The sequence below is a fragment of the Podospora bellae-mahoneyi genome, chromosome 7 (assembly GCF_035222275.1).
Source record: "Podospora bellae-mahoneyi strain CBS 112042 chromosome 7, whole genome shotgun sequence".
Classification (NCBI taxonomy): Eukaryota; Fungi; Ascomycota; class Sordariomycetes; order Sordariales; family Podosporaceae; genus Podospora; species Podospora bellae-mahoneyi.
Window position 1 is genome coordinate 961,534 of NC_085886.1, and position 11,670 is coordinate 973,203.

The 11,670-nt window shown below is 53.4% G+C and overlaps 3 protein-coding genes across 3 annotated transcripts; 1 reads left to right on the forward strand and 2 right to left on the reverse strand.

Annotated features, from left to right (window-relative positions):
* Window positions 1–488: 488 nt before the first annotated feature.
* On the forward strand, window positions 489–2,393 carry QC761_701920 (uncharacterized protein; the record flags this gene model as incomplete). The annotated part of the gene is made up of 1 exon (XM_062881781.1): window positions 489–2,393. One exon carries the CDS (start codon window positions 489–491, stop codon window positions 2,391–2,393), a length of 1,905 nt encoding a protein of 634 aa, XP_062728043.1.
* Window positions 2,394–2,871: 478 nt separating this feature from the next.
* Window positions 2,872–5,316, reverse strand: QC761_701910 (uncharacterized protein). The gene is made up of 2 exons (XM_062881780.1): window positions 4,368–5,316; window positions 2,872–4,309 (listed from the first exon to the last, which is right to left on the reverse strand). Exons 1-2 carry the CDS (start codon window positions 5,068–5,070, stop codon window positions 3,228–3,230), a joined length of 1,785 nt encoding a protein of 594 aa, XP_062728044.1. The 5' UTR covers window positions 5,071–5,316; the 3' UTR covers window positions 2,872–3,227.
* Window positions 5,317–7,938: 2,622 nt separating this feature from the next.
* CGR1_2 (rRNA-processing protein cgr1) lies at window positions 7,939–10,217 on the reverse strand. The gene is made up of 2 exons (XM_062881779.1): window positions 9,478–10,217; window positions 7,939–8,843 (listed from the first exon to the last, which is right to left on the reverse strand). The coding sequence occupies exons 1-2, from the start codon at window positions 9,896–9,898 to the stop codon at window positions 8,335–8,337; spliced, it is 930 nt and encodes a 309-aa protein (XP_062728045.1). The 5' UTR covers window positions 9,899–10,217; the 3' UTR covers window positions 7,939–8,334.
* Window positions 10,218–11,670: the final 1,453 nt, after the last annotated feature.

The window sequence follows — 11,670 nt, forward strand, 5'->3', positions numbered from 1 at the left end:
GTTGATGCATGAAAAGAGATCGGCCCGACGTCATCCCCAGCGTTCCATGGTGCTGGGGTGAGCTTGACCCCTGTCATACTGCCAAGCTCAGTTGAAAGCGTGCCGTGATTGGCTGGAGCCCAAGACAAGCAAAAATCCGGGGTTCCACCTCACGACTCTTGGGCCGGCCAGACTTTCTGGGTAGGGCCGTCATCCAGCACTGTCTCCACGTGTCGCATTCGACAATCCTCGAGATATCTATTCCCATTCTCGTCTTACAAAAGCACTTGCATAGCCCTGTTTGTTTCTGCTCTGTCCGTCCTGTCACAGAGATCTTCTGACAGGTTCCACTGCTTTTGGCCTTACGCGCGCGCGCAGGCACCCGTCTCGAATCTTTCGTCCTCGCTGAGCTCTCCAAACTTCGAACCGCAGACCCCCCCCCTTTTCAGGCCCAACCACCACCATTTTCCCTAGGCTCGCACAATCGCATCGTACATCCACACGCCCCAATGGCGCCCCTGATCCCCTCGGCCGAGATCCGGCTCTCCTACCCTCTGTACGCCCTCGATTTCGACCCTCAAGATGCCAACAGACTGGTCGTTGGTGGCGGAGGAGGGGCAGGCGGAACGGGAGTAGGAAACCAGATCAGCGTCCTCGACACGTCGACAAAGGAAGCCCTTCAGGTCGTCTCCGAAATCGAACTCAGTCGCGCGGAAGACAGCGTCAACACTATTGCCGTGGGCCCGCGCAAGAAGAATTCAGTTCCGGTGTATGCTGGCATCAACTCGAGCGAGGATGACATCAAGAAGGGGAAGAATGAACACTTTAGGGTCTTCTCTGCCGATCTACCGTCAAAGACCAAGGCTGCTGCTGGAGGACCAAAGATCACCGAGGTGTCGAGGTCTTCGTTCTTTACGACAACAGATACCGAGGCTTATCAGAGGGTTTTGAGGATATCACAGCCGTACGAGGGGGTGAAGCAGATTGGAGCTGCCGCGACGGGTGTCTACCGGGCTGCGAAGGACCCGCAAATTGCCATCTTTGATATTCCCTCTGCGAGCGGAAACAACACGGCGCCAAAGTTGAGGGGGAACCTGGAGTTGGTCAAGGAGGCGATGGACTTGGACATCATCCAGATCAGTGGCGACGGATACCAGCTTGTCTACTGCGACGACTACGACATCCACACGCTTGACATCAGCAACAAGGGTGACTCCAAAGACTTGTACACCGTCTGGACCATGCCACACGACGAGTCAATGGGTGCCAAAGCCCGGCCTTCCTTCAGGTCGATCCGTTACCTCACACCCACCTTTGTCCTCTGCGTCGCCAACCTTCCCCAAGCAGGCGGTTCCATCCTCCAGGGCTTCCGCCTCCCCAACCCAGCCGACATTGGCAAGGAGGGAAAAGAAGGAAAAGCCCGCCTCGCGCTCTCAGTTCACCTCCCCAAAAACGTCCGCCGCGGCACCGGTCTGGCGGTCCGCAACCTTTCCCCTCCCGCAAGCCCCTCCCAAGAACAGGGCGACGCCCAGTTTGTCATCGCCGTCACGGGACAGGATAGCTCCATCACCCTCTACACCCTTGAACACCAGGCTCTCGCCGGTTTGACGCTGATTGCCAACTGCCACATCATCACCACCCTCAAAGAAGTCCATCCCGGTCCGATCTCTGGCCTGGCCTTTTCGACCTTTGTGCCCCCAGCATCGGGCTCAAAGGTGCCCGCTACGGTTAAGCTAGCGTCGATTGGCTCGCTGGGGAACACGTGCGTGGTTCACACCATCCCGCTCAAGAAGCTGCCCTCGTCTACTACGGTCTCTTCTAGCGTGAAGTCGCTGGTCCCAGCGAGGTATGTTGTCGCACTAAAGTCTCACGGCCCAGGGCACAAGGGGTTCTTGTCGTTTATTGCCATCTCTGCCATTGTCATTGCTTTGTTGGCGCAGGCGCTGATGGAGATTAATGGCCTTGCGCCGCCGTATTTGGGGACGAAGAATGTTGTTCCTGCGAGCTGGCAGGCGCCGTATATGAAGGGTTTGCGGGAGGAGCAGGCGAGGCTCAAAAAGGAAGGGGGGGGGCAGTTGGCGGATATTTTGGGGCAGCCTAGGGAGGGGGTGCCGAGGGTGGTGATTAAGCAGCAGGGGGAGTGGGATTCGGCCATGGCGGAGGGGGCCGGGGCGGTGAAGATGGTGCTCAAGCAGGAGGAGGGGAGTGGGGAGGTGAAGATGGTGGAGGAGGAGAAGTTGGGGGAAGGGGAAAAGGGGAAAGAATGGGAGGAGCTGCCGGTGGAGCAGCAGGAGCTGTGGAAGAAGGCGCTCAAGAAGGCGGGGCATTGGGGGGAGGATGTGGGGGAGGCGGTCTTTAAGGGGGTGTTGTTTGGGGAGATTGGGGGGTTGGTGGGGGCTTTTGTTAGGGGGTAGGGACTTTGATGATTGATTTGCCTGGATGGGTAGAGAGCTGAGGAGGAAGTGGAGAGAGTGGGAGAGTGAGGTTGAGTATAGAGCAGACTATTGAAACACCAGAGCTGAAGATGAGAGGGGAAGAGCTGAGGAGTTATAACGGGAGGCTGAGATGAGTTCTAATGTTGGGAGCGGGATCAATGCCTCGATGTATGCGATATGAAGAGAAGGCAAACAGTAGTGGTGATGGAAAAAGAGTACATTCAATACGGATTTTTCTCTCTTCGTGGAATGGGGGATACATATCCCGTCATCTGTAGTTGTTACATCATCTTACCTGCTCTATTCACTACTTGTTCAACAAGCTCCTTCAAAGGCTGCTCGTATTCTTGTTCCTGTCAGCCTGGATGGCATGCTAGTGTACGATTGATGCACCTGACTTTTGCTGATATCATCGTCAAGGTCGTTGTTTGGAAATTGAGCAAGTTCGAAATGGAGTGCGAGTACGTGCTTTGGGATTTAATAGCATACCAAACCACGCAGGCTCATGTTGCTGTGATAGAGCGTGTGACATACAGTGAATCCTGTTCTTCTTGGTATCTGCCCCTTCCGGTATTCCCGCTCCATCATCGTGAAGCTTTGGCAGAGGCCCGAATGTAACAACTTGGATCCATAACAATTCCCATTGACAACGCCATAAAATGCCCAAACGCTACCCTGGTGACCCCTGCCCAAAGCAGTGTGCTTTGCAAATACCGCCATGCACGGCGTATACATCTCAATAAACCAGTCCTCCATAATCCTCTATCCATATTTCCACCTGTAGTTCACTCTTCCATAAAACCCACCCCCCTCTCAAACAAAAACATCCATCTCCACCACACCTCCAGCCCTCCTCAGATTATAAATCAGCAAGACAGCCTGATCCCATTCCTCCGACGTGGTAATCATCCTCCTCCCATACGGCGTCTGTATCCACATGTGCGGTCTTCTATACTGCGCTTGCTCAAACGACGCCATCAGCCCGTCAAAGGCACCTTCTGATATTATCGAGTCGGTGTGCTTGAACTCAAAGGGGGTGTCGACCAGGTCGCTGCTATCGGCTCCATCTTTGACAAAGACGCGGTAGGTGAGCTTGGCGTTGGGCGGGATCTCAACCTCATATATATCTGGATCCTGAAGCCCGGCCAGGGCTTGGGCCCGCTTGCGCTTTTTGTTGATGGTCACCTCACTCACCAGAGAGGCAAAGAAAGACTGGCCGTTTTGCGGTGGAATTTCTGGCTCGGGTGGTGCTGTTTCGAAAACCTGGCGAATCGGGATAGGAGATGACTCTCCTGTAGGTGGAGAGGGGAGCTGAGCTGAGCGCTGAGCTCTCTGCGCTGATACAGCGAGGTCGGCACTGTCCCACAAGGTCTGCATAGCAGGAGCCCGTTGGTCTGGGGGAGTGCACGGTCGCGAGGTGGTAGGAGTGGTATCAAACTGGCACTCTGTCTCCGGGGTGCTGACTTGTGGTTGACCAACCGAAGGTGTGGCTGTCCGCGATGTGTCGTCCCTCTTCCGGCGTGCAAGGCTATTTTGCTGAGTGATTCTGGATTTGAGGTTGTCCTGAACGCGGTAGACAAACATGGCGAAGTAGAACAGAAGGGTTGTCGAGTCCTCGGGCCAAAACAGAGTTCTGGTTCTGGCACTTGCATTCGCATTCCCAGCCCCAAACCAACGTGCACCCCAGCCTTCTTTCGCCAGTATTTGGTATGCCAGCTTCACCACAAACATCTTGGTGTGTGCGCCGTTAAGCCTTTTCTCACACCTTATGCGTTGAATGACTTCGGCAAGTTGCTCGGCCTCAAGATACTGGTGCAGGTCCTTCTTCAAGTATTTGCCTTCACCCACGGGCAGCTCAAGCAGACTGTAGAGCTCTTCGTATTTCTGGTTTCGTCCTGGACCACAGTTAGCATTTGGCAAAGGCAGAATTACAGGACGAAGTGGTAGACTTACTAAGGGTGATGTATTCCCAGATTTTTGCAAGCTGGGTTTCCTCGTCCACGCGGCGCGGCAGCTTGACCATGCTGTTTGATGCAGTGGTCGAATAGCGAAGGCCGTGAACCTGTTGAATAGAAATGACAGGAGAATCTTCCATATTCTCCCCATAGGATGTTGGGATCATCTGATGGACATCTTCCGGCGCATCTGTAGGGGCATTAACATGGTGATCTTGATTTAGACCCGCCCAGTCGACCTCCGAGAGCTTCTGGAGTTCGGCCTGCCAGTCCGCATCCGTAGCCAGGTCCACGTGAGCGTCGCTGAGCAGGAACTCGAGCTCTCCTGATACCGCAGTACCGGTACTAGGAGGGTCATTGTGAGGATATCGGGTGCTACTAACCACGAGGCCACCTGAAGTGTGTCCATCTTGGAGCGATAAAGGGGGACCAAGCGGATCAGGGACAACGGGCAAAGTGAGCTGAGAAACAGGCTCTTCTTGTACCCTTGGCAGAGTGAGCTCGCATCGGGGCTCTGATGAAGTCGCCGGTGGTGACGACGAGGATGGCTGTAGTTGGATGGCGGGGTCCGAGGTGACTTCTTCGAATAAAAGTGAAGAGAGGTCCGTCCCGGGATCAAGGCCGTCGCCAAAAAGCGAATCCAAGTCGTTGTCGCTATCTCCAATGTCGGAGAGAGGTTGAGATTCAAATTGCTGGGCCATTTTGACGAGTTTTGGCCGTTTGCTGCACGATGAGCGAAGCAGCTGGGAAAGCAAGCAGCAGTTGAATGAAAATATTGACCTTCAACTTTGAGGACCAGTCGCGCTCCAGATCTTTCTTGCAAGCGCGTCCTCAATTAAGCTCCGATAAGCTGATAAGAACCCTCGATCCAGTCACCCTAACCCTTGTTTCCACCCCAACCGAGCAACTGATGGTTCCTTTCTTCCATTTTGATCAAGAGAAATGATTGTTGCACTGGTAATTTCCTAGGAATGTGAGGATCAAAACATTACTTTTCCAGACTCTTTGAAATATTCACTTGAAGGACAACAAGACGGCACATCTGGCTATGAGACCGACATTGTTTACTTCCTCCCTACTTTTCTCTGCCACCATGCATTGACATCTGCTATTCGCATCTTGAAAATAATACAGAAACTCTGAGCTCGGGATACTACAGTTACGTTACCAGTGATTTTCACATCACTCGTCACCAATTGCTTGCGATCTCGTTTCCGAGGGACGGCTCGACTTGCTCGGCACCAGAAACCACACCCTGTCTGCACGATGTTATTCCGTTTGAACACAGCCAATACTGCGAGAGATGTAAAACCGATGAGCGTTCCCGGAAAATCTTTCTCATATTGCGATATTATATTCGGGCAGCCGAGATGAACCGCCAAAAACTCATCTCGTCCTTTTGAATGTGTCTTCCCTCACCACACTGGCCACATTGGCTGCCGTTCAACTTGGTCGGCTGGTCAAGTTCACCGTTAAATCCAATAAATCCACAAGATAAGCGAGCCGTTGGTTACCACCCTCGTTCTCCCCAGCCAAAAGTCCTTCAACTGACACGGTGACCGGACGATTTCCGGAAGCTGCCCAGGCCAACCACAGAGCAGGTCACCTGCCATTGCTTCTTCGGCTACAACTTGACAAGCTAGGATGACCTATCACCATGAATAACCGGTGATGAGCTTCAACTGTCCAGTCACACACCCTCTCGGCACCGCGAATGGCCGTCCGCCTGACTCACCGACCTCTCTCAGCACGGGACATCATGATTTGCTCAGAACCTTGTCAGGTCTCGCCCCAGATTCGCCCTGCGTAGGCAGCATCTTGACCGCAGTACTTTGTGTTCTGTTCCAGCAGTGCTCATTGACATCTCCGTTGGTAGGCCGCGAGATGGCAAGATAGGCCAAGTGCTAGCCAGCATCCTTCCAACAGGATCACCCCGCCCGTCTCGATGGTACCTCGGAATGGTGCCATAACCACAGACATTCTTTTGTCCTACTGGACACTGATAGAAGACACGGCATCTCGCATGTATCTCGCCCACAGCTTCCACACGCTATCTTCAACCTGCCCCTTCGCCGGCCAATCGTCCATTGAACGCTCGCTAGACATTCGCTGTAACTCGTCAAACTCGTTATTGCCATGAGTAAGGGCCGGATCTAGGTTACCTTGAACTTGCAGGACACATGTCAGCGGCATCTCTGCCACTGGCTGATGTTGAAAGCTGGAACGGGGAAGCCGTTCCCTCCCGCCCGCTCTGTCTGACAGTGGTCATGTAGTATTCCCACTCCCCTGGGCCCACTAGTCTCGAGAGTATTGTAACTGGGCATGTCACTATCATGTACCGTGCCGTCAAGTATTAGACTGCTTGAGCTGGATGCTACGGAGGCCTGTCGTTTCTTTATGGACCGCCTCCCGAGTCTCAGCCCCCCCCCCACCCCGCAGGTATTTACGGAGTATTGACCACACCTTCACTGGCGGCAGACTGGCCTCACAGAGTACAGGAGGCTGGACTAGAGGTCATATTCTGCGATACAAGCTCTGATTTGCTCTGGCGAATGGTCCATGGGCATGATTCCACAAATTTCCGCAAGCTTGCCTTCGCACGCCCTCCCCCCCGCTGGAGTTGTTACCTTGACCCCAACTTCACGCACCTTTTCAGCGCACAGCAGTGTCAGTCTAACAAGTTAGTATACGGTTATCCGGGGTGCTGTATCCCATACTAGGCCAGTAGGAAGTCGAGATTCTGAGCAAATGAAGCAGCTTGATGGGTCAGCGGAACGGCGCCTATCTGCGAAAAATCAAGCGCTCTTGGAAACGGTGACCAGAAGCACGCCAACGGTTCACCGCGCAGAACTCCGTCAGCTCTTACGAGCGTCAGCGACCATCAACGAGCAGCTTGATGAGCATCATTTTCTGGTGATCATTGCGTAATATCAGAACGGATTACCTGCTGAGATTGAATCTTGCGCAAGAAACCAAGGCAAGAAGCGGAGTCTTAGTTGCTTGTCACGCACATCACGGTCAAGAAGACGATCAGTCTGACAGACCTGCGGCTCTGGCAGTACGTGACTCTGACCATCAGGAAGAGAATACATCTGGGAACCTCCAGCCAAGACTGGAATGCGGCTGTAAAACATCTTTGTAGTATATCTGACAGCAGGAATCCGAAGGTACTCTCGCAGCTTGTTTGCAACCGCCAGCATGTGTCGATGACAACAACTTGGCTGAGCAGATTCAATCTGAGTGAAGCCATCATCATCAACACACGCGATTCTAGCACAGTCAGTCTCCCCCATTCCACCCTTGACAGCAGTACAACAACAAAAGCATTGTCAATAATGGAACCAAGGTGTGAACAATAATTGTGCCATCGCATCTTCGCTCATTCTATTTATGATTCTACTTTTTCTGCTACAATCTCTCCTTGCTGCAATGATGAACACGCTTCCACACGGAACTGGTGGAGTTTCTCTACCTTCCCCAAGTATTTCTCTCAGCTTTTGCTCAAATGTGCACATCTGGGCATCAAAGAAACGACAACAACCATCCCGCTCGGGCCCAGGGAAAAACAATGAACCAAGCTAGCCACGTAGCCCTGTTTTTTGTACTCTAGTTTTTTCTCGCTACCTGTCTATTTTTGCAGTTTGGTTATACTAGGTATCCCCGCTAGGAAAAGGTTGGATGGCGGAAGCGAGTTGTGATGCCGGACGGGAAGGGCCGGTTTGGATGATATTGGGAGTTTTGGTTGGGATGTTCTGCTCGGGTGTTTATACGCTCTTTGAGGGGTCATGTTGATACCAGCAGATACCCTTGAACACATAACCATATAGGTCTATCTACAACGTTTGCCGCCCGGTCTATCAACCCACAGTCTACATCCCCCATCTACCGCCTCTAGTATCTACCTAGGTACCTTGCAACCAACCCCCCCCCCCCCTACAGCATCTACTCCAAAGAGAGAGAAGTATCTACAACCTAAACAAATCATGCCCCACCCCCCTAACCCCAACATCAACCCTAAACAACGCCCCCCCATTGACCTTGCTCTCCTCCCCCTCAGCAGCACCGTCATCCCCAGCAGTAGTAATGAACAACTCCTCGCCCACAAACTCCACACAGGTGATGTTTCTGGTAGGCAACCTCACCTCCCCAATTAACTTCCCCTCCGGGCTCAGCTTCAAAACGCGGGACTCGCCATAGACGGCATGCCAGATGTTACCTTCAACATCAACCCTAAACCCGTCAGGTTCACCGCTCCCGACGTGCTGGTAAAAGATGCGTTTGTTGGAGAGGGTGACGACAGAAGAAGGGGAGGGGGAGGGGGAGGGGTCGTAATCCCAAGCCAGGACCTCGCGCGCGTTGGAGTGGGTAAAGTACATTGTCCTCTGGTCGGGGGACCAGCCGACAGAGTTTGGGATTGTGAGGGAGGTGAGGGCGAGTTGCGGGGGGGAGGTTTGGGTGAAGCGGAGGAGGGAGCCTAAAACTGGTTAGTGCTTGGATGGAAAGAGAGTATGGGGGAAAGTAAGTAAGCGGAGAGACAAAAACTAATTGCCCAACTAAGAATGATAAGGTAAAGAAAGGGTATTGCCCCCTCAGGCGCCGGGACGGCTCGAGAGAGAGCCGCAGGAGGAAAACCACATGGCAAGGAACTTCCGAACCCGACCTGATGGGTTTAGTTTGAGCAGTGCTGTACATACATGCATTTCGCATATGTAGTAGTCAACGGCCCCGGCAGGCGGCGACTCCGAGCCGCTTGCCGCGAAGGGGGAGTGGGCAGGTTATTCCTCACTTGAGGAAGAATTATGACGACGGCTGCTGCTGCTGATGACGATGATGTGTCCATCCTGTCCTTTGTCCTCTTTCCCTGGTATTCTCTTCGGTTCCCCCATCCGATCGACGCGGCAACAACGTTGAAGTCTCCCCAACCCGGGTCTGCCACGTGTACGACCGACGCTTCATGTAACTGGTCCCGGGGTCCCTGCTTGGGGAGAGCGTTTGGGTTAGGGGATCAGAACCGTCGTTTGATGGACCAATTCAGGGGTATCATCATGGAGATGCCATTGGGGAAGTAAACGACAAAGCAAGAAAGCAATCAAGAAAAAAACCCTTACCCTCAGGCCGGAAATCCCCCTTCCCAAAATCAGTCATGCTCCCCATCCAGAACCTCCCCTGAGGATCGACCGCCCCGTCATTGCTCCTGATCCTATCCAGGCCCTCCCCCTCCATCTTGGAGATGTACTCGTACTCCCCCGTCTTCCTGTCCAGGACCGCGAGCCCCTGCTTGGCTCCAATCAGGATCTTGTCCTTGGGGTCGACGCCCGCAATGTCAGCGGTGACGGTGACGGGCTCGTCGAAAGAAAGGGTGACGAGATCGGCGGGGTCGTTGATGGAGACGGTGTGAAGCTTCTTGTTCTTGATGTCGACGAAGCGGACGGTTTGGGTGGCGGGTTCGTAGTAGGGTCCTTCGCCGAGGCCGCAGTGGAGGTTAAGGTAGGGGGTTTTTACCTCCCAGACTTGGAATTCGGAGGACATTGCGGCGGTGGGGGGTGTGAGATATGGTTTTTTTTTTTTTGTAAGGTGAGAGGTGAGTTTGAGAATGTGAGGCAATCACCGACAGCTGAATGAGCTATGGTGGAGTCGTTCGCTGGCGGAGTATACTCACGACGTCACCACTAGCCCTGAGAGTGTGTAAAGTAGGTAGCTGTGAAAGGGTGGCAACCACAACACACACCGGGTTGGAAAGGGTGTGTCTGATCCCGAATGTGAGGTTCAATGGTCGACAAAGCCCTCACTTCAGCGATTACCGAAAAGCAAGATACAGCAGTTGAGACAACGTGGGCCGCGGGTAAAAAGGACGATACCAAACGATTGGAGCATATGTGTCAATGGGCAAAATATATACCTCTCCCCCTCCTACGAGCCATGTATCACAGTCACATACAATCTCTATAGCTATCGACTTTTATCGTGGCCGTTGTTCCCGCCTGGCGGAGTCGGCGTGCCGGAGAGGTTCTCTCGGACGTGCACCCGCCGTTGAAATGCTGCCGGAAGACGGCCCTCAGATCCGCTCCGGCCCTCTCTGGCTGCAGAGACGAGCTCACAGCCGAGAAGGTCGAGGGAAAGAGGGAAAGAGGCGGGGAGGGGAGAAAATAGCCGAACAACAAGAAACAGAGCTTTTGTTTCCGATATGCAACTGAGGTACAGATAGGTAGAATAGGTGTGTGGTGCAGAGCCTCGATGGGTTTTGGGTAGCACAGGTGGCACGGGGACCGGGAACCGACAGCATGGATCACAACCTGGCGCGCCAGCCTTTTTTCCTCCCGAACTTCATCCCGATTCATCATTGAAGAAGCATGTTGTTGCTGCACACAGCACGGATTAGTAAAGGGGACTATTTACCCCTTGTAACACCTCAGTGGGAAAATTGCCCGAGGGGGGGGTGACGTTGAAGCCCGAGGTGATGCCCTATTTCTTGCGCAAGCAAGCAAGCTGATACGACAAATGTGAGAGGGATAATAAAAAGAAAAGAAAAACGCAGGAGTTCCAACAGCCCGGTTGCTGCTATCAAATCTCTCATTCACATGATGAGACCGGCGAGAAGAAAAGGATTTGTTGCGCAGTTGTCATCATCGGTCCTTGGTCCTGGATGGAGGTGGGTGGTGAGCCCCCATGCCCCCGTTGTCCCTTATCCCCCCCCCCCGCGTGTGGGTGCGCCCAAAATCAACAAGATTGGGACCCAATGAGCAAATGGGTTTGGGCTGACGAGCAACGTGTCTGTCGAACTGAAATGAGATGGCGTGAAGCTGTGCTTCAGAGTTGTGTTTTCTGACAGTTGAGTGTCTCGGGTGGTCCCTTTTTTGTATGCTCGGTCAGGTTGATTAACCTAGGTGCCACTATCTAGAGGGCAAGCCGGGCAGTCCATGGTGTTGTGTCCTGCAGATAAAGTGCAAGCTGCAAGGCCGCAAGACACATGATCGACAGCTGCTGCAGGCTGGCCGCCCCTCGGTCCCAAAGAGGCATGCCACCGTTACCAAAAATGCTCCCCAAGAACTGGCCAGCTGCCCAACCAACAGGGAGCGGAGATGTGACAAGTCATCAAGGCTCATGTATCGTGAGCTGGCAGCGCAGAAGGATGCCGGCAAAGTGGGTTGGAGAAGAGCATCATGGTCTTTGGCGCTTAAGCTTCGCACAGACGCTGCGGTTGCGCTGCCTTTTTTTTTTCACCGTCTCTTTCGGAAGAATGGCAATTGCCGTATCCCGTTTTAGGAAGCCGGAGATTTGAGACGTGTTTTCGTTGAACACAA

Bases quoted from the DNA above. Each gene is read 5' to 3' on its own strand.
- QC761_701910 (XM_062881780.1), bottom strand. From the start codon at position 5,070: ATGGCCCAGCAATTTGAATCTCAACCTCTCTCCGACATTGGAGATAGC. The intron at 4,310-4,367 runs GTAAGTCTACCA...ACTGTGGTCCAG, and splicing joins CTGGGAATACATCACCCTTA to GACGAAACCAGAAATACGAA.
- CGR1_2 (XM_062881779.1), bottom strand. From the start codon at position 9,898: ATGTCCTCCGAATTCCAAGTCTGGGAGGTAAAAACCCCCTACCTTAAC. The intron at 8,844-9,477 runs GTAAGGGTTTTT...AACCAGTTTTAG, and splicing joins GGGGGATTTCCGGCCTGAGG to GCTCCCTCCTCCGCTTCACC.